The sequence below is a fragment of the Myotis nattereri genome (assembly GCF_964212035.1).
Source record: "Myotis nattereri genome assembly, chromosome: 3".
Taxonomy (NCBI): domain Eukaryota; kingdom Metazoa; phylum Chordata; class Mammalia; order Chiroptera; family Vespertilionidae; genus Myotis; species Myotis nattereri.
Window position 1 is genome coordinate 199,024,481 of NC_138077.1, and position 27,875 is coordinate 199,052,355.

The 27,875-nt window shown below is 37.6% G+C and overlaps 1 protein-coding gene and 2 pseudogenes across 3 annotated transcripts in view; 1 reads left to right on the forward strand and 2 right to left on the reverse strand.

Moving 5' to 3' along the window:
• Positions 1-27,875, forward strand: part of EYA3 (EYA transcriptional coactivator and phosphatase 3) — a 96,053-nt gene that overhangs the window by 25,993 nt on the left and 42,185 nt on the right. The window contains exons 2-5 of the mRNA XM_081087894.1: positions 10,350-10,450; positions 15,202-15,245; positions 22,127-22,206; positions 24,820-24,886. Of these exons, the coding sequence (XP_080944020.1) occupies positions 10,418-10,450; positions 15,202-15,245; positions 22,127-22,206; positions 24,820-24,886 (224 nt within the window). The 5' untranslated portion in view covers positions 10,350-10,417. The remainder of the gene's footprint in view (positions 1-10,349; positions 10,451-15,201; positions 15,246-22,126; positions 22,207-24,819; positions 24,887-27,875) is intronic.
• LOC308515594 (large ribosomal subunit protein eL15-like) lies at positions 3,650-8,779 on the reverse strand (annotated as a pseudogene). The gene is made up of 2 exons: positions 8,739-8,779; positions 3,650-4,261 (listed from the first exon to the last, which is right to left on the reverse strand). The product of its transcript is annotated as a large ribosomal subunit protein eL15-like (transcript).
• On the reverse strand, positions 19,161-20,717 carry LOC308517167 (major facilitator superfamily domain-containing protein 8-like; annotated as a pseudogene). The gene has a single exon. The product of its transcript is annotated as a major facilitator superfamily domain-containing protein 8-like (transcript).

The following is a 27,875-nucleotide window of genomic DNA, read 5'->3' on the forward strand; positions in this document are numbered from 1 at the left end:
GAAGAAGATCAAAATTCAAAGTACGGTTTCTACTGAATGTGTATTGCTTTTGCACCATCATAAAGTTGAAAAAGCGTAAGTCAAAGTCATAAGTCAGGGACTGTACTTGAGTTTGTTCTCAAGGCATTATTAGATCAGTAAGGCTTCTCACGATCCATGAAGTACCTGGGACTGCCAGTGTTATTACTGTTCGCTGGGAATTTCTTCCACTATACATTTCGGGTTCGGCTCAGAGCAAAAGTATGAGAATGCTAACTTTGTAGTTATGTGACAGTTCAGTTAGGCAAACTGTCCAATTATTTGGAAAGTTTTTGAGTGTTTTATTTTTACCCTATTAATGTGTGGAAGCATTTTTACAGTGGTATGTATAATCATGTTTTGTCTTATTTATGTATTTTTCTTCATTTCCCACCTTTGTTTTCAGCTTGTGTATTTCTTCAGTGGCCAGATGGCCAACAAACCAAAGCAGAGAGGTAATAGCAAAACGAATGAAAAACTCAATAAACTTCTATACTATTTATATTAATTTTCTGTGACTGCCATAATAAATTACCACAAATTTGGAGGTTTGAAACATCAGAAATTTATTATTCTCTTGCAATTCTGGAGGCCAGAAGTCTGAAATCAAGGCAAAGCTGCACTTTCTTCATAGCCTCTAAGGGGAGAATCTGTTCCTTGCTTCTTCCAGCTTCTGGTGACTGCTGGAAGTCTGGCCATATCCTCAACCTCTGCCTCCATCTTTGTATCACCTTCTCTCTGTATGTGTTAGCTAATTTCCCCTCCACCTTACTCTTATAAGGACATGAGATGGCACTTACGACCTACCTAGGTAATCAAGGATAATCTAATCTCAAAATCCTTAATTTAATCCTGCAAAGACTCTTTTCTAAATAAAGTAACAATCACCAGTTCTGGGAATTAGGATGTAAATCCATCCACCTTTCCTTCCTTCCTTTCCTTCCTTCTTTCCTTCCTTCCTTCCTTCCTTCCTTCCTTCCTTTCCTTCCTTTCCTTCCCTTCCTTCCCTTCCTTTCCTTCCTTTCCTTCCCTTCCTTCCCTTCCTTCCCTTCCTTCCCTTCCTTCCCTTCCTTCCCTTCCTTCCCTTCCTTCCCTTTCTTTTTAATTTAAAACTTTACCCTACCAAAATAGTTATGGCAATGTAAAGTACAGCATAAAAAACATGTAGTCAATAATATTGTAATAACTATGTATGGTGCCAGTTGAATACTGGAAATATCAGAGGGAACAGTTTGTAAAGTATGTGAGTGTCTAACCACTATGCTGCACATCTAAAACTAATACAAAATAATATTGAATGTAAATAGTAACTGACAAATTTTAAAAATAAACAAAAACCTTTAACCTACTAATAAGTGAGGGAAAATAAAGGCTTCTAACCTCTAAGTAAGCAGTGTCAGTGCTGTGATCTCTTATTATAAATATAATATTAAAATTTGAAATAAAGTTTATCACTTATTGCTTTTTTTGGATAATACAAACTTCAAAATGATGTTTTTCAAATCAGTTAACAAAACCTTGTAAAGAATTAAATTTGTGACTTAAGGCATCCCTGGTGAGAAATGAGAAAAGTGAAGATTTTAATTTTTTGTGCCTCTAAATATATATTAAAGGTTCTTAAAGAACTAGTTTAAGTAAATATTTAGAGGAATCAAGAGCCTGGAAATTGTGTTTGATTGAATGAATATTTATTTAATGCCCACCATGTGCTATCAGATACTAAAAAGAAGAAGGTGGGCTCTGCCATTGTCAGTTTAGGATCAAGATTCCACAGAATCTTAGAAACAAGGGAAAATTAATTTTAGCAGAATTAACTGCCAGTTATAGAGACTACACAGTAAAGATCAGAGGAGTAAGTAGTTTTGAAAAATTCTTAATTAACTAATAATGAAGCAGGAAAATCTTTAATAACTTTGAGGCTTTAGTAGGTTTGGAGATACTTTGTTTTTCTAAAATATGCTTTTATCTCTGACTAGAAATGGTAAACATTTATTTTCATATATTTTGTGATTAAAATTACCTGTTCCATTAACAGATCAAAGCCTGTACATTAGAAATTAAAGATTTATGGTTGTAAAGAGAAAGCAAATTGTTATTTTTGCTAGACTGTACAGGAAGTTAAAAAGTAGCATAAAAAATAATCTTATTTTAGGATTTTCAGTAAGTCTTAAAGTGCCAGATAACACATTTAGAAAGAAGTTTTAAGTTTAAGAACATGTTACTATATCACGAAGCCAAAGTAATATAACAGAATAGTTGGAGAATTAATGAAGGAAGGGGAATAAATAGCCTAAGGTAATATTAGGAATGCATTTTTATTCTTTTTTAGGTAAACTAGGATGTTTAATTTTAAGAGAACCCTCTTTCAACAGGATCATTCAATTCTAAAAATGGTGGCTTTCTTTTAAACTTTCCTTTTTTCAGAAGCAGCAGTTATATTGGGTTAATCTAAAAAATGTGAACCCCCTACTTTCATTTTCCTGCATAGGACCATGAGAATGGATTAGGTTATCTTTCACATTTCCAAGCAAAATTCAAACTCCAAAAAACAGCCCTTTGAGAGTAAACAAACAAGCAGAGAGCATTGTATTATTACCCTAATAAAGCTGTAGGTTTCATCACATGCACCAACAAATCTACTGGCTAGTTTTGCACTCTTTCACAGAATTTTACACCTATGATACCAAACACTGACATAGAAAACTCCCTAATAAGATACAGGAGTGATTTTCAGTCAGTATACTGTTGCACACTGTTGGGACACAATTTTTTAAAACATGCAATACCTGACTAGTCAGGGGCACTGACCTCTAGCCCCCTTAGATTGTCAAATTAAAAAAGAATGGGCCAAACCGGTTTGGGTCAGTGGATAGAGCGTCGGCCTGCGGACTGAAAGGTCCCAGGTTCGATTCCGGTCAAGGGCATGTACCTTGGTTGCGGGCACATCCCCAGTAGGAGGTGTGCAGGAGGCAGCTGATCGATGTTTCTCTCTCATCGATGTTTCTAACTCTCTATCCCTCTCCCTTCCTCTCTGTAAAAAATCAATAAAATATATTTTTTTAAAAAAGAATGGATCAAAATACCTATTTTTTGGTCAGATTGGCAAAACCGTACTTTTTGGTGTGCTGCAGAATTTTAGTAATTAGTTTATGTGTGCCATGAGATGAAAAAGGTTGAAAATTGCTGACATAAAGCCAAGACAAAAACGTCCATCTTAAGAGTAATGAGACACACCATCACTTTATAGTCTTCTAACGTTATTGCACTTTAACTTTTTTTTTTTTAAATATATTTTATTGATTTTTTACAGAGAGGAAGGGAGAGAGAGATATAGAGTTAGAAACATCGATGAGAGAGAAACATCGATCAGCTGCCTCCTGCACACCTCCTGCTGGGGATGTGCCCACAACCCAGGTACATGCCCTTGACCGGAATCGAACCCGGGACCTTTCAGTCCGCAGGCCAACGCTCTATCCACTGAGCCAAACCGGTTTCGGCTGCACTTTAACTTTTATAATGTGACAATGCATTCATGAGACAATCAGCAGACTAGTTTTAACAAATTAAAGAACACTTTTAAGCAGACATGACTGTCCTAAATTGTTTATTAGGTAAGGATTTTACAAACGTATTAGCGGTAACGGTGGAGCTGGAGAGTATTGCGCCTTCTCCAGGCTGCACGGCGAGAACCACCAGTAGTGTGGTGGGACTTGTGGCCCTTCCCAAGGCCATGGCTCTTGCGCCCGCACATGTCAGCCCTCACATCTTCCTGTGCTTGTGGGCTGTTTTGGTGATCACTGGGTGTCAGGATTTCTTCTGATAGCTTTATGGGATGGATCAATGAGGATAACCTCAAAGAATTTGTACGTGGAATCTTCACCACTCCAGTAAGAATTCAGGACTCTCAGAGCTCCACTGCAACAGACTGAAGACTTCGAGCAAACTTTAGCTGCTTAACACTGATGGACAGGCTTGCCATAGGTCGCACCCTTAGGAACAGGGCGTTTGCGGCCACCACGGTGCACACGAATCCGTTATATGACATAGCCTTGCTTGGCCTCGTAGCCCAGCCTGCGTGCTTTGTCGGGTGGGGAGAGGGGAGGGGGGCCCCCAGTGGAGCGCAGAGAGCTGGCGGTACTGCCTGCAGCGCACCCTGAGAAGGAAGCGCTTTGCATCGGACTGCTGCTTCCTCCCTAGCTCCTGGATGTACTTGTAAGCGCGCCCATTTTGGTTTACCTGATGGCTTTAGCCAGACCGAAAGGAAGAGCCTCTCCAACAATCCTCTTTGGACTCCTCCTGGGAATGCAGTTTTAAAAGGGAAGGTTTTATGCTCAATTCTACATGAAGGGAAATAAGACAAGGGAGTTCAGAATCTTGGGTTCCACTACTGGTTCTGCTACTTACAGACGTCATGAAGCAATGCCTTCACATCTTCGGTTTTAGTTTACTCAACCCTAAAATAAGGATTACCTCTAGCAATTTAATAATCTATATTCCTTGTAGCATCATTTGTTATAAATTTTCTTCCATTCACAGAGTGACTATTTTTCTGTCCAGAAGAGTAAAATCAAATGCGAAATGTCTTCTGATACCAAATTCTTTTAACTGTTGGGAGTTGAAAGCTTTTACTCAGAACCATGAAATGAAGCAACCCTGGGTTTGTGTGTAGTGTCTGTCTAACTTGACTTATGAAAGAGATGACAGAGCAAGAAAATTAAATGAGTCTTTCTGTCTGTAGTGTCGTCATGGGCTTCTTTTAAGATTTGGGGGTAGGGGAGGATCATTGCTACTTAAATTGCTTTTCCCTCAAAGTTGAAGTTTTTTCCTGAGGAAAATGGATGAGCCAGAATGTAGAATTTATGTCTCATTTTAGCTTAATACTTGAACATTTTTATAAAAGCATTTTAAAAGTGATGTACCTAAACATTTTACTATATAAACCTTAAGCATCCAGCATTGTATTTCTTTGTCTATGCTTTTGATTCTTACCAAATTATACTTAAGCCATTATTCTATAGTTATTGTGAAATCTTAGGTTTTTTCACATTTTAAATGAGCTTGTATTGAAACAGGTTATAGTTTTCATTTTAATATAGAATGTTCGATTGTATAATTACAGCATAAGTAAACCATTCTCCATGTGTTGGTTGTTTCTAATTTTTCATTTCTGTGAAAACAAACTTTCTCTTTTTAAAATAGAGTTAGCTTCTTTTTAGGGAAAAAAGAACAAGAAAAATTATTCAGATCATGGGCAATTTTATGACCTCTTTTATACTCTTTAACTGGAGAACAGTCTGATTTTAAAGCTGTGCCTGAATATTTCTTATCTTCTTGGAGTCCAAATAACTCTAGGTTTTGTTATTTTAGATTTATTTTTGGTAGTTGAATAGGTATGAGGTGGTATCTTAAAAATATTAAAATTTACTTAGTAGGGAGAATCTTTTTCCCCAAATGCTGATTTGATCTTAAAAACTATTTGTATCTTTTGATGGATATATATGTTAGTCATTGTTTGCCACATAATAGATGATCGGTAAATGTTGAATTGGTTGGATTTATATTGTAGACATTAAGCTTTATCTATTGTGATTATTGCAGGTGTTGCTTACATTTACTCTACTGTTTTAATTTTAGGCTTATTATTTTTTCATTGCATGAAAGTGTATCTTACATCACCAGATCTATTGATTAGTTGCTTATGCTTCTATTGCTCAAAAATTTATCTCTTTCTACAGATGAGATAAGTATACTATTCTGTTTTTTCCATTTTTTTAATGCTACTTGTTCTTCATATATTTAGAATTAATCATAGTGTATGATGTGGATATGTTTTTCTCCACATTGATACTCAGTTTTTATGACAACATTTTTTTAAAATAGATTTTTCTCCACTTATAAGCACTTTTTAGATTTGATTATTGCTTTGGTATTTCTAGTCTCATGTTTTGCTTTGATTTTTTTACAAAAATATGCTTAACAAAAACTATTTTAACCATTTTAAAGTATACCATTCAGTGGCATTACGTACACTCACAATGTCAGCTATCACCACTATCCTCTAGTCTCTTTACTTGATATATTTCTACTTAAACCTGAAAAATGATTGCTATTATTCTCAGGCAAATTGTTTAAATCTCTGAATCCCAGTTGACCGGTCCATAGAATAAGGATGATGCTCATAGATTCCTTTTAGAATAGATCAGTTATTGTTGAATAACAATACTTGAAGCAATCATCTTAAAGCCATTAGAGGAGGGTATTTTGCTTTTTGTTTTCATTCTTCAAGGCATACACATAATTATATTTGAGGGAATCATGGCAAAATTTGCTAATTATTTCTTATAAATTCTGAAGCAATCCACATATTAATAAAAATCTTAAGTGGTTATAGACCATTTTTTTTATACTTCTTAAGGCTACTGTTTATAACTGTTATTGCTGAGATATATTTAATTTTGGGAGGGATACTATTGATTGTTTCCAGGGAAACTTCTATAGCCTTTGGTGTACTCTGAAAATATGTATAAGGTTCTGAAAGGGGTAGTAAATAGACTTCTAAAATACAGTGTAAATATGATCAAATTTATGAGCTACCTGTTCTATTTAAAACTGTATCAAAGCTATTCAGTTAACTCTTGAAAATCTCTATGCACACTTAGCTGCATGCAAGTTTCCCTTCTAGGGCGTATAATCAGACTGTTTGTTCTATTTAGACACTTCTCTTGGTGTTACAATTAAAATTGATATATACTGTGTTTTCACTGAAAAAAAATTGACCTTTATATTGCGTTTTAAAATATTTATATACCTAATTTTAAATTTCTCTTTCTGTGTTTAAGAGCTACAATAACACATTTGAAGTAACCCAAGTTCTTGCCTGTGGCCATTTATAACTACAGGGTAATTTTAGCTTAATACTTGTATATTTTTATGGTGAACTTGGTACAAAGCAGAAATTATGTGGTTAGAATCTTATTAGAATTTTGAAATAAAATATTTGTTACTAATTATTTCCCTTCTAATTTCTAAGGATTAAAAATTATGGCTACCATATTACAAAATGATCCTGCTTTTATTTATGAGCTTGTGAAGTCACAATATTTAAAATTATGTGACCTTTTTGAATTAAACTAAAGTTTCTGTTTTTTTCATTGTCAGCATTGGCAGGTAGGGAAATATTATTTCTCTTCTCAATTGCAGATTTTCCCAGATTTTTAATGATGAAGGCATACAAATACTAACAAACTCCAAAAAAAAGTGATAAATAATTGTATGTAGAAACAGTTCTAAAAATTGAAACTAGAAAATTATGAAGACATTACTATCCAAATGCCTTATAAAGGTGCTTAAAACAAAAAATGAACTCGGAGCGTGTTTTGTAATTTCATCGGCTGTTTGGCTAAGTTGTAATTATATTAATTTACATTACATTAAGAATCCACTTTCCCGTTGTATGTCAAGCCATCATATTAAACTCTAAAACTACTACATGGAAATGAGAATACTAAGATTTGTATTGTAATTTCGTAGTTTTTGTTATTGTCAAATACTGGATCACTGTGTTTGTGTTATATAACACTTTCATCTGGTTGCTAGTAAACTCGGCTTTTGATTGTAAGCATGTGCCACTGTAGAAAATGGTGTGAGATGTTAATATTAAAAGTTTTAGCACATTGGTTAATGCTAGGAACGTGGTAAATACTTGCATTCTTTATTCAGTATGTTTCTATATTTCCGGTCTTATAAATTACAAATTTTTGGAAGGAAGGAAGAATACTGTATTGATGGAAAGTAATATCTTAGATACATGTTGTGATGGAATTATGTGGAAGGTAATTTTTAGGGATAGCAACAACAAAGGATCCTTCTTTTCGTAGAAGAAATAGGAGAGGTAGAAAGGAATATCTTCCAATTGTTCCCTTAAAGAAGGTTTTCTTACAATTTACCGTAGAATTTATCTCAAGAAAAAAAAAATAGTCCATTTTCATTATAAAATCACAGTAATATTAGCATATATCTAGAAAGCAAAATTTAAGATTTTAACATTTAGTTTTGTATGGCTTGAGAATTTATTTCCGCACTATTAAGAGTAATAGTACTTGCCATTTAAAATCCATAACCCATTTTGATCAGTAAAAATCTATGTTCTTTAATGTTGTTCATATTTTTAAAATAAATTAGTTTTTGTGTTTAAAAACAAAATTAAAGTACATGCTTTTTGGTATCCTTTTTAAAACAAAACAAAACAATTTTCCTTACCTTCTTACCGAGAGGTAGGTTTTAAAACACTTCCCCTATGAGAATGAGTATCCCCTCCCTCTTGCCGAGAATCTACTAATTAGAGATTGCAGTTATTACTGTTAAGTAAAACATGGAATACTATCACTTTTAAGGTGAGAGCTGGTCACACAAAAATTCAACAAATAAGGTATTAAAGGCATTACATTTTCCTAATGATTTGGTCCTATTTTGCTCTTAAGGGATCAGTTCACAGATGTACATTATGTTCATTGAGGCAGTATTAAAATCCCATAAAGACATTTCAATTTAAAACTAAGATATAAGTTGGCGAAACATAAAAATGTTTCATCTTTCATAATTATGAGTCAGTTTCACGTCACATTGATTATGTTGTTCTGGATAGAGCAAAACAAGTGCCGGGAAGATAGCACCTGGAGCTTTAGTTACTGTGCACCGTAACTGCAGCAGCAGCTACCTACGTCAGGTAGGATGAGCACTCAGCTTTTGAGGCTTTGTGCATGAGCTACACGTGAGTGCACTGAGCATCCTCTGCTTCTGACCTTTACACTTTTTTCTCTTTTGACATTCTAGATCAGGGTAGGGAGCAAAGCTGTGTCAGAGTTAGACATTTTTTTAATCTGTCTAGCTTACACGTGTTTTCTCTTCCCATTCCGGAGTGTGGCTCTGAAAGTGTTTTGTATAGAGCAGAAGTGGAATGCTGGTATATCGGCATAACTGAAGTTTTTCATTTCCCTTTTCATGTTATTTATCTATTTTCATTACTTCTGCAGTAAGATTCTATACTTGCTTTAGCTTTCTTTATATATTAAGTTGGTTACAGTGGTTGCTAGAAGTGAAAAGAGGTTTGACCTTAATTAAAAGCATAAGCAATCACATCTGTTTTGGAGCAGTGCTAGTTTCATTTTTGTTAAATTGTAATGGAGTTTTTCTTTTTTATAATGTATTTAAGGTTTCTAATGTCTATCTGTCTCTCTTGCCAGAAGGGCATAATAAGGTGTTTTTACCAGTAAATGTGAGATTTGTTAGTTTGAAAATCAAACCAGGAAAAAAAAAAGGGGGGGGCAGAGAAAGAAAGAAAAAAACAATGGATATTCTTACAGTTTTAAAAAATAAAAGAGGATAGTCTATTTTTCTTTGTTAGTTTGAAAATCAGGACAAGAAGAGCAGGATCTAAGAAGATAAAGATTTTCCTTAAATGATTGACTACTAGACAGTATATTTAGTGGAGTTCATTATTTCAGACTAAAATTGGGTCCCAGCCCCGGCCAGGTCACAGTTGGTTGGAACGTCATCTCTTACACCAAAAGGTGGCAGATTCAATTCTAGGTTACAGGTTCCACCCCCGGCTAGGGTGTATACGGGAGGCAACTGATTGATGTTTTTCTCTCACGTCCCTGTTTCTCTCTTTCTACCTTCCTCTCTAAAATCATTAAAAACATATCCTCCGGTGAGGACTAAAAATATAAATAAAATTTACATGATTATTTTTCCCTAATTCTAAAATTCAAAGTTTTACTTATTTGCATTATTAAAGTATATCCAGAGAATTCCATTTTCCTTTATATCAATTATATATACAGATGGTTGTGAATGTATTTAATTTATATTTTGATTTGTTATATTTAAAGTGTTTCAGTGTGTCTGTGTTAACATTATATAAATGTTCCACATGACAGCAGGTTAGATGTTATCCTAACTTACTGATTTACTAGGCTAGTTTTTATCATTAAAATATGTAACTCTAATCCTAAAAAAAACTGTCCTAGTTATCAGCACATTGTAAAATGTTTAATACATTAGGCACTATAGTAACCGTGTTTTAAGTACAGCAGAAGTGGTTCCACGTGTTGGTTTTTGCAAGATATTAAAAAATCATTGCGTATACCTATCTTGACTTGGTGTAGCATGTCAGTTTTGAGAAGCCATGTGCAAGTTTGAGATTTTGAGATTAGAACTCACGTGGAAAGCTTGGGGTAGCAAAATATTTTTAAAAAATTATTTTCTGATGGCCTGAATGATAATGCCTTAAGAGTACATAAAGCTTTGAATTCCTCCCCTTTTTTCAACAGACTGTGAAGACTGCTGAGAGACACTTGCGATCCAGTCACATAAGTGGAATAAAGAAATATTGGTCCTCATGGAAGAAGAACAAGATTTACCAGAGCAACCAGTAAGTATTTCCTTTAACAATTTAAAGTTCATTGTAGAAAAACTAATCTTAAGAGATTTTAAATATTATTCAAATTCAAAATAAAAATAAGGAAAAGACTTCTTAATACTTCTAAGTAAAAAATTTTATATGATCTCAAATGCATATTTTGTTAACAATGCTAACGAGTGTGCTTAGAAAATTCAGCATTACAAAGTTAGTATTGTATTTGGGATTGTCATTTTTAAAAAAATCAATGGATATTTCCTCTTGTAGAACACTTTTGCTTGGTCTGATCTGTGGCCTGGGGAGCTGTCAGGGAAGGGCAGAGCAATTAGACATCGTGGTAGGTGAGATGGCAACAGGATGTGCTGTAGGTCTCAATCAGTTGTGGGGCAGACCAGGAAAAGAAAAGAAAAAAAAAGAAAGAAAAAACAATGGATATTCTTACAGTTTTTAAAATAAAAGAGAACATCTATTTACCAGACAGTATATACCACTTCTGATGGAAAATTTAGTTTTACCTTTACCTAAGTTTTCCTAACTGACCTAATTTTTTAAGAAGTTGTAGTAGTTGAAGAAAATGTAATCTGACCACTAGCTAATTCTTAAAAAGGTAAGATTTAGAGACTAGGTTGAATTCTTAATTTCTTTTAAATATTTAATACAAATAAAATCATTTTAAATGTCCACAAGTGAAATGGATTTATTGCCTTGCCATGGCTTCTTTTTGTTTGTTTTTTTGTCTGTTTTTGATCCTTCTCACTTAAAAAAGGAGAGCAATAATCATTCTCTTAAGATACTTTTATATTGAAGAATCTTTTCCTTTTGTCTTGAGTTTCTTTTTCTGAAGTTAATTACGATTCAGTTTGCTATCCTGAGAGAGCCTCTTGCATTTAATATTAAAAGAGAATATAGAGTGGTACATGCTTACCTTTCTTTATGAAATCCAACATAGAAAAAGTTGAATGTTGAAGGCAGGTAATAAGATATGTTTTTCATGTACTAGATGTATTCTTTACATTACAGAAGGATAGACACCAGCTTCCATTTAATTAATAAAGTCCTTTAATATGTTTTTAATATTTTTCTTTAGGTCGAGACATGTATACTGATGATTACTTTGCTATATTTTTAGCCCTCTCACTTACAGTAAACATAAAATTAGGATGTCATAAGCAATTGTTAAAAAAAAAAACAGCCTTTTGAAACATTTGGAATATCGTTCCTTTCCTGGTGGGACATTAATAATCAGGGAAATGGTAGGGTTAAAAATCATCCTCAGCAGTGTATCTAGGATGCACTGTATTTGTGTAAGAAGAAATAGCTGAATTAGAGACATTAAATGTACCAACGAAAATGATGTCATTGAGTTTTTAATTTAGTAAAAGGTCTAGTCATAATTTCAAAGGACTTATATAAGCTGTTGAAATAGGTATTGTTGGTTACTCCTTATCGATTTAAGGGAATGAGAATTGTGAGACTGACCTGCTAATAGGTCAGCTTTTCTACTCTGCTTTATTTCCTTGCCATTTTTATTCCGTTTCTATAACATAACGTATTAAACCTGATTGTTATTTCAGAGGAAGGTAAGAAATTAAACCACTTTAAAAACTAATTTTCTGTTGACTATAAATGGTGATTGCCTTGGGGCATCATTTTCCTATTGATTTGTGCTTGGGTTTAATTTATAAAGGTGACTGAGTGACCACACTGAGAGGTCAGTGCCATTTGAAAGAAAAGTTTAATGTTACAATTCCCTTAGGAATTAGAGGCATGGCATGCCAGGGTAAATAGTTTAGGATTGTTAGCTCGAATAATTCCAGGAGGTTTGGGGTATCGGGCTGTCACTAGGTATCCACCTGGCCCTGAGTTGATTTAGAACAGGGGAATATTGACTTGGTGTGTATGAGTTAGATAAAGGAGGTAGTTCAGAGTGTGGGCTCTGGATCGTAGAGGAGATATACTGGTAAACAATTTTGGCTCCATGATTAATGGATATCAAATAAATATGGAATCTAAGAAAACACAGAACACTTATTGACTGTTAAGAATAATTAGGATAGGAGAGTAAATACCAGACTTTGAGGAGAAAAGTAAGTTTTCATAGGCTGTAGTGGAGATAGGAAATTTGAATGGAAAGAATAGTCCTATCCCAGGTTGATGATAAAGCTAAGATTTTTAACCCTACTGTTTATCTCTATATAGAGGGAGACGTTACTGATGGACATTATTATTGGAGTTATTTTAATTCTATCGTCTCTTGTTTTGTCTTTTCTCGTTTCTCTACTTCTTACTTGCTCTGTTTTAAGATTTAAGATTTGTTCGGGTCATTGTTAACAAGGCAACATAAATCCTAGCCACAGGATTTTCTTTCACTTTCCCTATTGCCAGTCAATCCTCTGCAATGAGAAATGGATTTCTCTGTAGTCACCATTTAGGTATTTGACTCAGTCTTCTTCCAGTCTTCATCTTTTCAACTACTTTGAAGCAGCTCATATTATTGTCCAACCTGGAACTCTTTTTAAAAAGAGTGAAAGGGCCGAAACCGGTTTGGCTCAGTGGATAGAGCGTCGGCCTGCGGACTGAAAGGTCCCAGGTTCGATTCCGGTCAAGGGCATGTACCTGGGTTGCGGGCACATCCCCAATAGGAGCTGTGCAGGAGGCAGCTGATCGATGTTTCTCTCTCATCGATGTTTCTAACTCTCTATCCCTCTCCCTTCCTCTCTGTAAAAAAATCAATAAAATATATTTAAAAAAAAAAAAAAGAGTGAAAGGGAGCATTAACCAGACTCAGTTTGGAATAAGAGGTATAATCCAAGATTATTTCTGGTGAACTGGAAGCACTTAACTCCTCTATGGATATCAGGAGTGGTCTCTGAACTCAACTTTTGAAAGGGCATTATACACATAGGAAAGAATTTTAAAATGTACATATCAAACTCAGTACTCATTGTTTTATTTATTTATCATTATTTTATTTTTTAATACTCACCCGAGGAGATTTTTCCATTGATTTTCAGAGAGAGTGGAAGAGAGAGGGAAAGACAGAGAGAAATATTGATGTGAGAGAAACACATCGATTGGTTGCCTCCTGCACATGCCTAGACCAGGGCCCAGGCCAGGGAGGAGCTGCAACTGAGGTATGTGTCCTTGACTGGAATTAAACCCCAGACCCTTTGGTCCCCAGGCCAACACTCTATCCACTAAGCCAAACCAGTTAGGGCTATTTATCATTATTTTATTTATCCATTCATCTGTTCATGGATTCTGGGATTGTTTTCACTTTTTTTGTATGGACCTGTTTTCTTTTCTCTTGGTTATATAGCTAGGAGTGGAATTGCGGGATTATATGGTAACTCAGTTTAACCTTTTGAGGAAGCCGTACTAAAGTAGTTGTACTATTTGCATTCTGTCAGTTTCTGGATTATATTGTTTGAACCCATGCTTTTGTAACTCAGTGAAATATGTCTGTATTCTTTGAGTTAGTTTAACTGCCTCTGGTGCCAGGGTGGTACAACCTTCCTATCCCTGATTTACAGGGGGACATAATTGCCCAAATTAAGGTGAACAGTATCTGAAATGTTAAATCTAATCATATTAGATAGCTGTATTCCCACCTGTTATATTTGTTTAAAATTATTTAGTAGAATTTTTGCCTTTTATTAGCTTGAAATACTTTTAAGTATTCATAATTTGTATGGCTAAGTATACTTAGCATGTTTCTACTATAACTAGTTATTCTAATCAGAGAGCTCTAAAATCAGATTCTTTTGTAATAGGAAAGCAGGGAACATGCACAGTGTAAAACATTATTTTGCATTTCTGGACTAAATTGCTTCAATGTAAATGCTTTTACCTCAGAAGGAATTAAGAAAAGATGAAAATCTGGAGGGAAAATCAGAATTGTGTGAATAATATTTTTTAAATTACTAGTAGCATAATAAGAAATTGTCTTTATTTTTGGCATGTAGGTAATTTAAGTATAAAGACATTTCTGTTAGTCCTGGATGGTGTGGTACAGTGGTCAGAGTGTTGGCCTGCATTGCCTGTGCCCACCAATATATCTCAGGTTCGATTCCTGGTCGAGAGCAAGTACCTGGATTGTAGGTTAGATCCTGGCCCCGGTGGGGGGCTGTGCAGGAGGCATCCAGTCCATGTCTCTCTCACATCAATGCTTCTCTCTTTCTCTCTCTCTTTTTCTCTCTCCCCCGTTCCTCCCACTCTCTCTAGAAATAATGTAAAAAATATGATGAGGATTAACCAAAAAGAACAAGACATTTCTGTTAAAGAAATTTTGAGTAGATGATATCAAGAGTTCCATATTTACTGTTTAATGATATAATTATGCATCTGTTAAAATTTAAAACCAACGAGTTTGTGTCCAAGTTTAGATATTTCATCCTGGTAAACATTTTATCTTGCGTAAAAATCTTTATAAAGATTTTTTACATTTTACCTTGAATCTGATAAACACTTTTTTCATTGGAAAAAAAAAATGGGGGGAAAAGGAGACATTTGTAATACTTTCAACAATAAAGATAAATTTTAAAAATAGAAAAGAAAAAAAAAGATCTCCATGTGAAAAACAAAGAAGTTCATCTCTGACTAAAAAATATAAGGGTTAATTAAATAAATCTAAGCAAGACAAGACAGTTACCCTGAAATTTATTAGTTAATGTTAATTAGTTAATGTTAGCCTGACATTTGAGTAGCCAGATTATTTCAAAAATAGATCATTACATTATTCCTTTGTTTATTTATTTTTACAGGTTAAAAAAGCCAAGATGCAGGAATCAGGAGAGCAAACTTTAAGGTATATTAAGTTGAATTTCTTTTTAATAACCTACCTACAATTTTTCACATGCTGATGATGGACATGACTTAAGTTGACTACCTTCTTTTTGTTTTTTAAAGTCAGTCTTTACATTTTGAAATTATTTGGTTTAAAATGAAAATACCCTCCAAAAGTTTGTTGGGGCATGGAACTTTATTGATATTATGCTTAAACTAAGGGCCCGGTGCATGAAATTTGTGCACTTGGGGGGGGTGTCCCTCAGCCCAGCCTGCCCCCTCTCACATACTGGGAGCCCTCAGTATGTGAGACAGGGGATGTCCTAGTGATGGCTTAGGCCCGCTCCCTCCTCCTCTTGGGGAGCGGGCCTAAGCCGCAGTCTGGCCTCCCTTTGTGAGAGGTGACCAGGTTGATCAGGGGAAGGCACCAGCCCCATCACCCCGCTGCTGCAGCCACTGCCAGTCCCCGCAGCCAGCAAGGTTTTTTTCATCAACACAGACTCCAGTCTCTTCACCATGAAAAAATGACAATTTTCTTTAGGCATTTTCAAGATGTGTCTTTAATATAATAATAATTTCTTTCTTACATTTTTTATCTTCACCTGAGGATATGTTTCCATTGATTTTTAGAGAATGTGGAAGAGAAAGGGAAAGACAGAGAGAAACATCAAAGTGAGAGGAACACTTTAATTGGTTGCCTCCTGCATGAGCCCTGACCTGGGCCCCGGCCAGGGAGGAACCTGCAACCTAGGTACATGCCCTTGGTCAGAATTGAACTCAGACCCTGCCATTGGCAGGCCAAGGCATTATCCACTGAGCCAAACCGGCTAGGGCAGGATATGACATTTCATAGCCCTCCAGCAGCGGACCTTTGTTTTTTTTTGCCAGGAGTGTGGTGAAAAACCCTAGATCACCTTTTTGGATTCTTATTACCCAAGTTACTAAGAATATTACCAGTGGCATACAGAGAGCTTAACCAATGAGTGGTCAGAAAAGGTGTTTCCTCTGTAGTTCACAGCAATCACCAGCTTGCCCCCCCGCCCCAGGCCTGACGCCTCTGGCCCAGGCTTTAGGCCTGGGCAGTGGACCCCCATCTCCCCCCATCACTGGCTCCGCCCTCGCCCAAGCCTGACGCCTCGGCCAGAGGTATCGACCCCATCATCCTCCTATCGCCAGATCTGCCCCTTGCCTAGGCCTGACGCCTCTACCAGAGGTGTCAGGCGTGGGCAGGGGACCCCCATCTCCCTCCCATCACCGGCTCCACCCCCCGCCCAGGACTGACACCTCTGGCCCAGGCTTTAGGCCTGGGCAGGGGACCCCCATACCCCCCCAATCACTGGCTCTGCCCCCCACCCAGACCTGATGCCTCTGGCCCAGGCATCAGGCCTGGGCAGGGGACCCCCAGACCCCTCCGATTCCCAGCTCCGCCCCCCGCCCAGGCCTGATGCCTCTGCTAGAGGCGTCGACCTCCATCACCCTCCGATTGCCGGATTGGTACCTTGCCCAGGCCTGATGCCTCCGGCAAAGGTGTCAGGCCTTGGCAGGGGACCCCCATCTCCCCCTGATCACCGGCTTCTGGGCCGCTTCTGGGGCCAGCCTGCAGCCCGGAATGGCGGCTCATGCTGGTGGCTGCGCTGTCCCGCTCTGCCTGCAGTATGCAAATTACTCGCCATCTTTGTTGGCGGTTAATTTGCATACCACGCTGATTAGCCAATGGGAGGCGTAGCGAAGGTATGGTCAATTACCATGTTTGTCTATTATTAGATAGGATATGAGAGGTTTGTTCAGAAAATATATGAGAGCTTTAAGAATTTTGGTGCGGTATATATATATATTTTTAAATATATTTTATTGATTTTTTACAGAGAGGAAGGGAGAGGGATAGAGAGTTAGAAACATAGATGAAAGAGAAACATTGGTCAACTGCCTCCTGCACGCTCCCCACTGGGGATGTGCCCGCAACCAAGGTACATGCCCTTGACTGGAATTGAACCTGGGACCCTTGATTCCACAGGCCGACGCTCTATCCACTGAGCCAAACCGGTTAGGGCAGTGCGGTATATTTTTTAATAGAAGTAGCACTTTTTTAAAAAAAAATTTGGCCCTAGCCAGTTTTGCTCAGTGGATAGAGCTTCAGCCTACGGACCAAAGAGTCCCAGGTTTGATTCCAGTCAAGGGCACGTACCTTGGTTGCAGACTCCTCCCTGGCCCAGGCCTTGGTCCGGGGCTTGTGCAGGAGGCAACCAATTGATGTGTTTCTCTCACATCGATGTTTCTCTCTGTCCTTCCCTCTCTTCCACTGTCTAAAAATCAATGGAAAAATATCCTCTGGTGAGGATTAACCAAAAAAAATTTCTTTTTTTCCTGTGTAGAAACTACTCTGTCAGTGTACCTCTTTCCAGATATATGGATCCTCCGGTACAGTGTCCTCCATTTCTCCTAGAGTGTAGAACAGCAAAGCAGATTTCTTTTTTTTTTTTTTTAAGTGCAGATTATAGTCTTTACTCTCAGTTTTTAAAATATTTATAACTTAGAGTAGAAAACATTTGGGCCGAAACCGGTTTGGCTCAGTGGATAGAGTGTCGGCCTGCGGACTGAAAGGTCCCAGGTTCGATTCCAGTCAAGGGCATGTACCTGGGTTGCTGGCACATCCCCAGTAGGAGATGTGCAGGAGGCAGCTGATCGATGTTTCTCTCTCATCGATGTTTCTGACTCTCTATCTCTCTCCCTTCCTTTCTGTAAAAAATCAATAAAATATATTAAAAAAAAGAACATTTGGAAAAGTATTTCAAAATATCTTTACTTTTTTTTGGTAATACTGATTATCCATATACATATTTCTGTACTAGTTCCTTTTATGAGCATTCAACTTAGGTAGAGGTAGAAATGTATACATAGAGACCGAATATTCAAGTAAACTTAGTAAACTGTGTTAGTTTAAAGCCATTTGCCTCAAATATTAGCCTGACTAGATTGGGGCTGTCATGGCTCCTCCAAATGTAAAATTCTGCAGATCTGAATAGCTATGCAGACATAGACTGAAAACTGTTGTGTCTGCCTTGCCACTAATAAGTGGTGGGAAAAGTAAATAAAGTGATAGTTTTCCTCCAGAATTAAGGGAGTTGAAAATGCCAGTAATTATAATAAACAGTATATGTATACAGTAACACATACCTGGTTTATATCTCTAAAGTAAGTTACTAGCACTTGAAATAAAAAGTAGTTAACTCTACTAAAGGTAGTAAAATCCATCTTGGTCTTTTAATCCGCTTTATTGCTTAAATATTAGCATTATCCGTACTCCTCTATTAATTTAGGGTTATTTAGTGAGATAAGACAGAAGGTGTATTAAAAATAAATTAAAGAAGGTATGGTAGAATGGGAGGCATAGTAAGTGGAAAATTTAAGAGTAAGGGTATTTATTTCATAAGGGAACTTGATAATAATAGAAAATGCCTTTTAAATAAATAAAAAGTAGATATCTTTGATTTGGTCAAGATACCTACGATTTAGGTAAACAATTCCTATAATTTCATTCTGTTATAGGTAATTCTTACAGAACTTTACTGTGATTTCACTGCATAGATAGTCTCTCGTTGTTTTAAGTGATACCTCTGTAGTTTGAAAAAAAATAGTTTCCCATTTATAGACCATTGCTCATTCACTCATGAATTCATGTAACACCCAAAAGGTGTTGAGTGAGGAATATTTCTTTTTTGAGATAAAGAAATTAAGGTCCAGAATGTTTTTTATATTATCTTACTATACACAGTTACTCATAGAATTCCATGTTATTCAATATATTCTCTTGCTTTTCACAATATACAATACCTGAAGCCTTACTTTTGGATACTGACTCATAGCAAATGTCTAGCAGAGCCTTAGTAAAGGAAGTTCACACAGCAAGTACTGTGCATCCCAGTGTTAGTTAGCTAGGTTACTCTTGAATCCTTCCATGCCTTACAGAAAAAGCAGTGAGTCTCCTGTAAACCACTCCCAGGAGTATGATGGTGAGCACAGCTATTCCACAACAAGGCTGAATGCCCATCGTGGGCCCAGGAAGTATACACTTGGCTGATGAACACGGGTCCAAGAATACGTGCTGCATTTCCAGAAGCTGTTAACCAGCCCATGTGCACACCCTGAGGTTTTGGTCCCAGAAGTTTTGAATATAATGTATATGACATAACATTGCAGGATGGATAGCCTATTCCAGTTAACACAGCTGATATGAGGAACTGGGCCAGATGGATAATGGGGGGTAGAGGCACCAGGCTTGTTCAGTTGGGCAACCGGTTGGTCCTTCACTCTGATCTTCTCTTGGAGACCGCCAAAGAATAATAATAATTTCCCCAAATGTGGTATTAGAAATTGAATGATTATGTAAATCTTCCCACTGTATCTTGGGAAATTGATCTCCCCAAGGTAACAAGATAAAGAAGCCAACCCATATGATAACGAGTCCTCCCAGCAGAATAGCACGCTCGCCAATCTTTTTAGCAAGTGATTTAATCCCCATGAAAATAATAACGGCCTCAATTCCAAGAGCAGCAAGTATTATTCCATCATATAATACAGATTGTTCTCTAGTCCAGGGATACATATCCATTGTTAATAGAGTAAGGATGGTTTCAAAAAGGGCTAAGATAAATAGGACCACGAAAAACAGGACATTGGTAGTCACAACAGCCACTTGATCAATACTTCCCTGGGGAACCTGAATTTCATCTGTACTTGCTTCTTCAAAATTAATACTTTTACACTGTCGTCCTGAGTCATCCACATGATGCTCTCTTAATATAATAAGGGTCAGAATAATATTTAAAACTCTGAGGAAGGTGCCAAGTAAAACTGGTGCTGTATACATGTTTATCTGAAGCTGTATAGTCTCCCATGTCACGCCCTTTTCTCCAATGAGTGCAAAACAGGACTGAAAAACTGGACCTAGAATAAAACCTAATGCTTGACATTAGACTTGTGTTTGCCATGGAACTTGTTCTTTCCTGAAGGGAAGTAGCACCAGCAATATATGATCTAATAACTGCCACATTTCCTGCTCCGAATCCCACCAGTCCACGAGCAGCTAACAAGTAGTATTTATTATGAGAAGCTGGGACATGCATATATCCATAGAGGCAGTTGGCTGCCACCGAAATGAAGATGGAGACAATGAGAGGTTCATTTCTTGGTCTATAATTAGATCACAATCCAAATACAGGTGAAGCTACCATTTGGCCAAGACTAAATGAAGCAATAACCCAGCCCAAAAAATTGTATCAGCTGCCTGGTCATTCTTTTGGAGATAGGACCATATTGACATTATCACAATAGAAAATCTTACACTGCTGAGAAACATAGTAAGATACAGAATCCTCATAGACCTCCATCGGCTCTCATAAGGCATCTCTGTTTCTATAATATCCCATTCTCTGCTTCCGGGTGTGCAGTCATCTAAGAACGGCTCCTGCTCAGCCTGAACCCCCAGGCCCACCATAGTTACCCTGAGATTTTGGTCCCAGAATTTTTGAATATAATATATATGACATAACATTATAAGCAAGGAGGTGAGAGGCTAACTCTCGACACCTCTGGCACCTTCACATCCTACACAGTTGCTGTCAGACCAATCCAGCCACAAAGTAGATTTTCTAGGAACATGAATGTGGGAAAGATGCCTGGACTGGGGAGAAGTTATAATATAAGTAATACTAGCTATAGTTATATTGTATTTACTCTGTTCTAGTCTCTGCACTACGTACTTTTAAAAATATATATATTTTATTGATTTTTTACAGAGAGGAAGGGAGAGGGATAGAGAGTTAGAAACATCGATGAAAGAGAAACATCGATCAGCTGCCTCCTGCACACCCCCTACTGGGGATGTGTCCGCAACCAAGGTACATACCCTTGACCGGAATCGAACCTGGGACCCTTCAGTCTGTAGGCCGACGCTCTATCCACTGAGCCAAACCGGTTAGGGCTCTAAGTACTTCTGTATGTTAACTCATTAATCTCTATAACAACTCTATGAGGTAGGTTCTATTACTACTATTCATTGATAGTTGAAGAACCAGGGCACTAAAGAAGTTCAGTGACTTGCCTAAAGTCATAAAGCTAGCTTTGGCAGAATGGAATATGAACTCAAGCAGTCTGTCTTGAGAATCTGTACTCCTAAGGATTATGCTGTACGGGTAGTTGAGGGAATATTGGAGAGTGGAAAGTCCACTCAGAAGGAAGAGGAAGGACATTGTAATGAAAGTTAGTATAATCTCCGTTTCAGAATTCCAGTGAGAATCTTCCCAAAACTAAAGGGTCTAACATAATGACTTGTCCTCCCAGTTTATACGATTTACCTTTCGTAATTTCTCTTAATTTTCTTTATAAGTTAAACAAGAAAAAGAAAAAGATGTTGCTCAGTCTTGGGTATAATAACAAATTAAAAATTGTCTCTTTTTTTTAATTGGGGGAGAAGAGGAATACCATGGAATGCGCCATTTTAAGGTTCAGAACACCTTCTTGGAAGCAAGCATGTATAACTTGAAAAAATGTCTCAAGTTATTATGAGAACCATTGTCTGAAAGCATTTTTAGGTGTTGTGGAGTTTTTCTTTTACCACATTGTCTTCAGAGAAAATCTGACTTGCTTGTGACTTAGCTGGAATTTTTGAGTGATATAAAAACTGAAGGGGTCTACAGATATGAGAAAGAACTGTAGAATGCTGTGGGTACTAACCCTGGCCATTGCTCTTCAGGTAGCTGCTAAAAACCTAGAATAAGGATATCATGAAGATGACTTACTTTGCCTCTTTCTTGTATAGCCTCAGAAGAAATGGGTTTGATTTAATAACTTTTAGCAATGGAATATGTTAGTCAGAGGCTAATGTATTCATTTTGGTTCTCCCAGTCAAGTAAGCAACCCCGAAGTCAGTGATCAGAAACCTGAAACTTCAAGCCTTGCTTCAAACCTTACCATGTCAGAGGAAAGTAAGTACCAAATTCTCTGCATGACATAAGTGGCATTCCTATAAACCAGGTGATGCTGTTCTTTTATACTTGGTCTCCACTGATTGCCTTGTTTGTCCTGGATGTCCAGAAGGCTTTCCTTCCCGTGTGTGTTTGTGTGTGTGTTTATATCCCCCGCGAGTTGTAGATCTCTTTGTTCCTTGACTCATTGGAACCTCTGAAAAGAATTGCCCTCCTTTGGTTTCTCACCTCCCATTCACTCTTCAACCCTCTCAAATTTAGTTTCTATTACCACTCTTCCTATGAAATTGCTCTTGTCAAGGCCATCAGTGACTTTCAGTAACAGCAAGTACTAGTTCTGGTGGACATTTTCTGTTCATATCCTGCTTCTCACTACTATTCTCCCACCTTTCTCCTTTGCTGACCCTTTGTTCTCTGTCTGAACTCTGAATGTTGGTGGGCCCCCGGGATTTGTTTCTAGTCTTTTCTCTTTCCGCATTCTCTCATGCATTAGTATATTTCCAGTCTAACTTCTCCCCTGATTTCATTTGTGTATTCAACTACCTGTTTGACATCTCCACTTTGCTCTAAAAGGGAAGCCATACTTAAAATGTGTGGAAGCTTTTTATTCCCTTAGCCTCCATCAAATCTGTTCTTTTCCCAGGTTTTTCCATCTTGGGAAATGGTTTCATTATCCCTCCAGTTGCTCAAGCTGAAAAACCTAGAAATTGTCTCCTTTTCCGTTTTCTTCATTCCTTACATACTAATCCATCAGAATGTTCTGCTAGTTTTACCTTCAGAATATACTTCAAGGTTTTAACTTGTCTCCATTGTTGTTCCTCTACTATAATAACAGGGTATGCCTTGGCTCTTTATAATCCTTTTATAGTTCCCAAATACTGCGAAGATCAAGGCTTATTCTTTCTCTAGAAAAATAAAAATTGGCCTAAATCTCCTAGGACTGTGGTCGGCAAACCACGGCTCGTGAGCCACATGCGGCTCTTTGGCCCCTTCAGTGTGGCCACGAAGTTTTAATCGCACTGTATATGCGCTCCCGCACGTGGTATTTTGTGGAAGAGCCACACTCAAGGGGCTGCAGTTTGCCAACCACTGTCCTAGGATATTTTGTCAGTCTCTTCTAGAATTAACTTAACCCCTAGAGTGCCGGGAGCGCTATCGCGCTTCTCCTGCAGTGTCCAGTTCTAAGTCTGCTTTTATTAGTGATGATAATATTGCTAAATATGTCAATTCTTGCTGTGAAGATGACGATTTTGTGGAAGATATTGAATATGTAACTTCATTTACTTGGGATTCATAATTTTTTTCCTAAACTGCTGTAAAATCAGCAAAAATGCCTTGGCAATTTTAGCATAGTTCCTAGGATATTGGTTGGCACTCAAAGGGTTAAATCAAAGGAAGAGAAATGTTTGTGTTTTTGAAAGTATTTGCCAGCACAGAAGGAACTATCATGTAGAATTCAAATGAACCTACATTCTTTATGATAGATAATAAGAACTTTAGATCTAATTGAGATTTCTGTCAAAATGATTACGAATGAATATGATCTACAAGTTTCTAGTCATTATTGTTAAAGACCTTGAACAGTGGCAATGGACAAGATCTACTATGATAAAGTCACAGATGTTGACTTGTCTTTACTATTGGGCATGAACATTTTCCTCATCTGCTCTTGACCAAAGTTCCCTTTTTGGTTCAGGCACTCAGGGATCCCAGCTTGACATAAATGTAGTTGCTTCACTCTTAGTCCCTATTTATAGTAAAGCAACCTCATTTATAGATGTTGAAAGAAGTTCTTGAACAGTTCAGGAGCCTGGTACAAGCTCTATGATGTTTCAGTCTACAACATGGGCTGAAGTAGTGCCTAATGAATAGGATTTTGCTATCTGTCAACTTGAGTTGAATATTTATAGCATTTATCCAAGATGAAATCATGAGGGCCAAGCCTTCACAGCAGCTCTTCTAGATAAAGTCATGAGGATTAAGAGGACTCTAGCTATGAAAGTGTGTTTACTTGCTAGGTTATCAGAGCATCACATGAGTTCCTCAGGCCTGTCTCTGATTTTCCAAAGTTAAAACCTTAAAACCACAAAGCTGAAAAAATAGTAATATAGAAGCATATTTGCATCTTCCCTGCTGCTGACTATACATAGTGATAGCAACAATTTTCTAATAAAATTGGGTATTTCCCCCTAAATCTGTCTTCCTGCAAGTCAGTCATATGGCCAAAATAGAGAATCAGCACCCAGAGAATGAATAAGCTGAAGAAGTATAATGTGGTTTTCTAGATATGAATCTTACTTTTTAAGTTTGCCTGTAGGCACAGCTAAGAGCTTAGGGTGCTCCATCTGTGGTTTTAAATCAGGAAGGGTGAAGGTACAGATCAATTGGTATTAACCTTCAACTCTTTTCCATACCTCTCACATTCTAGCTTCTTTTATTGTCTAAGAGTCTCTAAATCTGTTATTAGAAGAGTGAGGTATTTGCTACTAGTCTTTCTAAATTTCTGATGTCCAATCTGTATTCTGTAATTTAGTTTGAAACACTATACAGTGAGATATAATTTTCCCATCTCATTTTGAAGTGTTCTAACTTTTTACCTGGTCTTTCTTTCAGTAATGACATGTACCGATTACATCCCTCGCTCATCCAATGATTATACCTCACAAATGTATTCTGCAAAGTAAGTTGAATATAATTATTTAAAAATATGTATGCTTTTTCTCTAGGTTAATTGCAAAATTTAACTTGATATTTAACTCGGTAAGTTGACATTTAATTTATTTTCACCTCTCTCATTCTCAATCCTTACTCCAGTTTGTTGTTGTTCTTGTTAATTCGAGGATATTTTTCCATTGATTTTTTTTTTGGAGAGAGTGGAAGGGAGAGGGAGAGACAGAGAGAGAGAACCATTGATGTGTCATTGATTGGTTGCCTCCTGCACTTTCCCTGACTAGGGCTGGGAATTGAACCTGCAACCAAGGTGTGTGGCCTTAACTGCAGTTGAACCCAGGACCCTTTAGTTGGAAGGCTGACACTCTATCCATTGAGCCAAACCAGCTAGGGCCTTACTCCAATTTTTTTATTCCCTCCAAATATGGAGTCTGTGTAATATCTTTTCATTCATTCATTCATTCATTCCTTACCCGAGGTTATGCTTTTTATAGATTTTGGGGGGAGGGGGGACAGTGGAGAGAAAGATTAATCAGCTGCCTCCCATATGCGCCCCAACTGAGGATTGAACCTGCAACCCTGGTATGTGCCCTAACCAGGAATCAAACCTGCCACCTTTTGATGTATGGGATGATGCTCCAACCAACTTAGCCACACCAGCCAGGGCTATAATATCCTTTTAAAAAGTAGATGGTTGCCTGGAATAGATCACTGTTACTCAGGAGCTCACTCTAAATCAGGGGTGGGGAACATCTGGCCTGAAGGCTGTATAAGGTCTTCGAAATCATTTGGTCTGACCCTGCCAAGGCAGGGGTGAGTTAATTATATGTTTGACTAAATAAAGCAGGCTAATTTTTAAAAAAATATATTTTTATTGATTTCAGAGAGGGAGAGTGAGAAATAGAAACATCAATGATGAGAGAGAATCATTGACCGGCTGCCTCCTACACGCCCCCCACTGGGGATCGAGCCCACAACCCACGCATGTGCCCTTGGCCAGAATTGAACCTGGAACCCGTCAGTCCGTAGGTTGACGCTCTATCCACTGAGCCAAACTGGCTAGGGCTAGCAGGCTAATTTTTAAGGTGATATTTTTGTATGGCCTGTGAATGATGATATAAATATCCAAATAGCTGTTGGCATAAAAAAGATTCCCCACTCCCGCTCTAAATAAATAGGCACTGAAAATGAAAAATACTGTTAGTGATCAAAGCATATTACTGATTAACCTCTGATCATTTTCTGTTTCCTTTACCTTGATAGACAGATCAATAAAAATAGCTCAAGCCAGCCTCATACTGGGACTTCTCAACCTATTTATGTTCAGTTTCTTGTCTTAGGACTATCCTCAGAGTAGAAGTGGACTTGAAGTTAGACAGGTTTAGTGGATTGAAGTCACTATAAAGCAACCTGTGAGGGGTTAAGATCAGCATTTAAAATCCACCAAGTTAATCATCTCCTGACTAATTAGGTGCAGAACATTGTGTATGCCAAGCTGCCAGTTGTGCATTGATAGTGAGCCTATCCTATCTAATAATAGACAAACATGGTAATTGACCGTACCTTCGCTATGCCTCACATAGGCTAACCAGCACAATATGCAAATTAACTGCCAACAAAGGTGGTGGCTAATTTGCATACTGCAAGCAGGGTGGGACAGGGCCATCCTGCCTGCCCTGCCGCCATCTGGGCCTGCTATCTGCGACCCGGGGCAGCGGGCGTCCCGTGTGCAACCCGACCTGGGGCAGCCAGGTGGGGTAGTGAATGCTTGAAGGCGGCTCCGGCCAGAGCAGCGAAGGCTTGAAGGCGGCTTCGGCCGGAGCGAAGGCCTGGGTCCCGGATGCTGGAGGAAAACCAGTGCTGGCAGCCAGGGGAAGGGAAAGCCAATTGCACGAATCTTTTCGTGCAACAGGCCTCTAGTGCAGGGGTCCTCAAACTATGGCCTGCAGGCCACATGCAAATACAAATTATTGTATTTGTTCCCGTTTTGTTTTTTTACTTCAAAATAAGGTATGTGCAGTGTGCATAGGAATTTGTTCATAGTTTTTTTTTAAACTATAGTCCAGCCCTCCAACGGTCTGAGGGACAGTGAACTGGCCCCCTGTTTAAAAAGTTTGAGGACCCCTGCTCTAGTGTATACATAAATACATACAACTGTGCTTATTAAATGAGGATATATTCCTATGTGCTTACATAATGCAGGATTCATAGAAATTTGTAGCAGATCAATGATGCCTGTGGGACTGTTGTAAAAAGAAAACTGGCATTTCCCTCCTTTTTGTGCCCCTCTGTACCTTGATTTTGCACCACTTAAAAAGTTAACACTAATTAAAAAGTTAACTCAATGAGTTTTCCAAATTCTAATCTGGTATTAACACTAATAGCATACTTGGGCCAGTCATTTTCATGTGGTTTTCTTCTGTGAAATAACTAAACCTGTTCTCTGAGATATTATGGAGTTAACAAAATACTTTGAGCTGTAAAGACACTATATTAAATAGAGTATATCTGGAGATAAATCACTAAGATTTTAAATAATTCCCCATGCAATCTGATTAATAGCTACAACCTGAATTATTTTTTGGTCTCAGATCTGGCTAAGAAGAATAGAAATTTTCAAATTCAGCCTCTTAGAATCCACTGAGATGAGAATATGTTGCATATTTCAAATTCATTTACTTATTCAAAAACGATTGGTATACCTACTATATTCAGTATACCTTATTAGCTATGCCTCTATCTCTTTTTTTAAAAAATGTTTTTATTGATTTTGAGAGAGAGGAAGGGAGAGGGATAGAGAGATAAAAATATCGATGAGAGTCATTGATTGGCTGCCTCTTGCATGCCCCCAACTGGCGACCGAGCCCGGAAACCCAGCCATGTGCCCTGACCGGGAATCAAACTGGTGACCTCGTGGTTCAGGGTTGATGTTCAACCACTGAGCAACACAGGCCTGGCATATGCCTTCTATCTTAATTCAGAGCTCCTGTATAACTTTT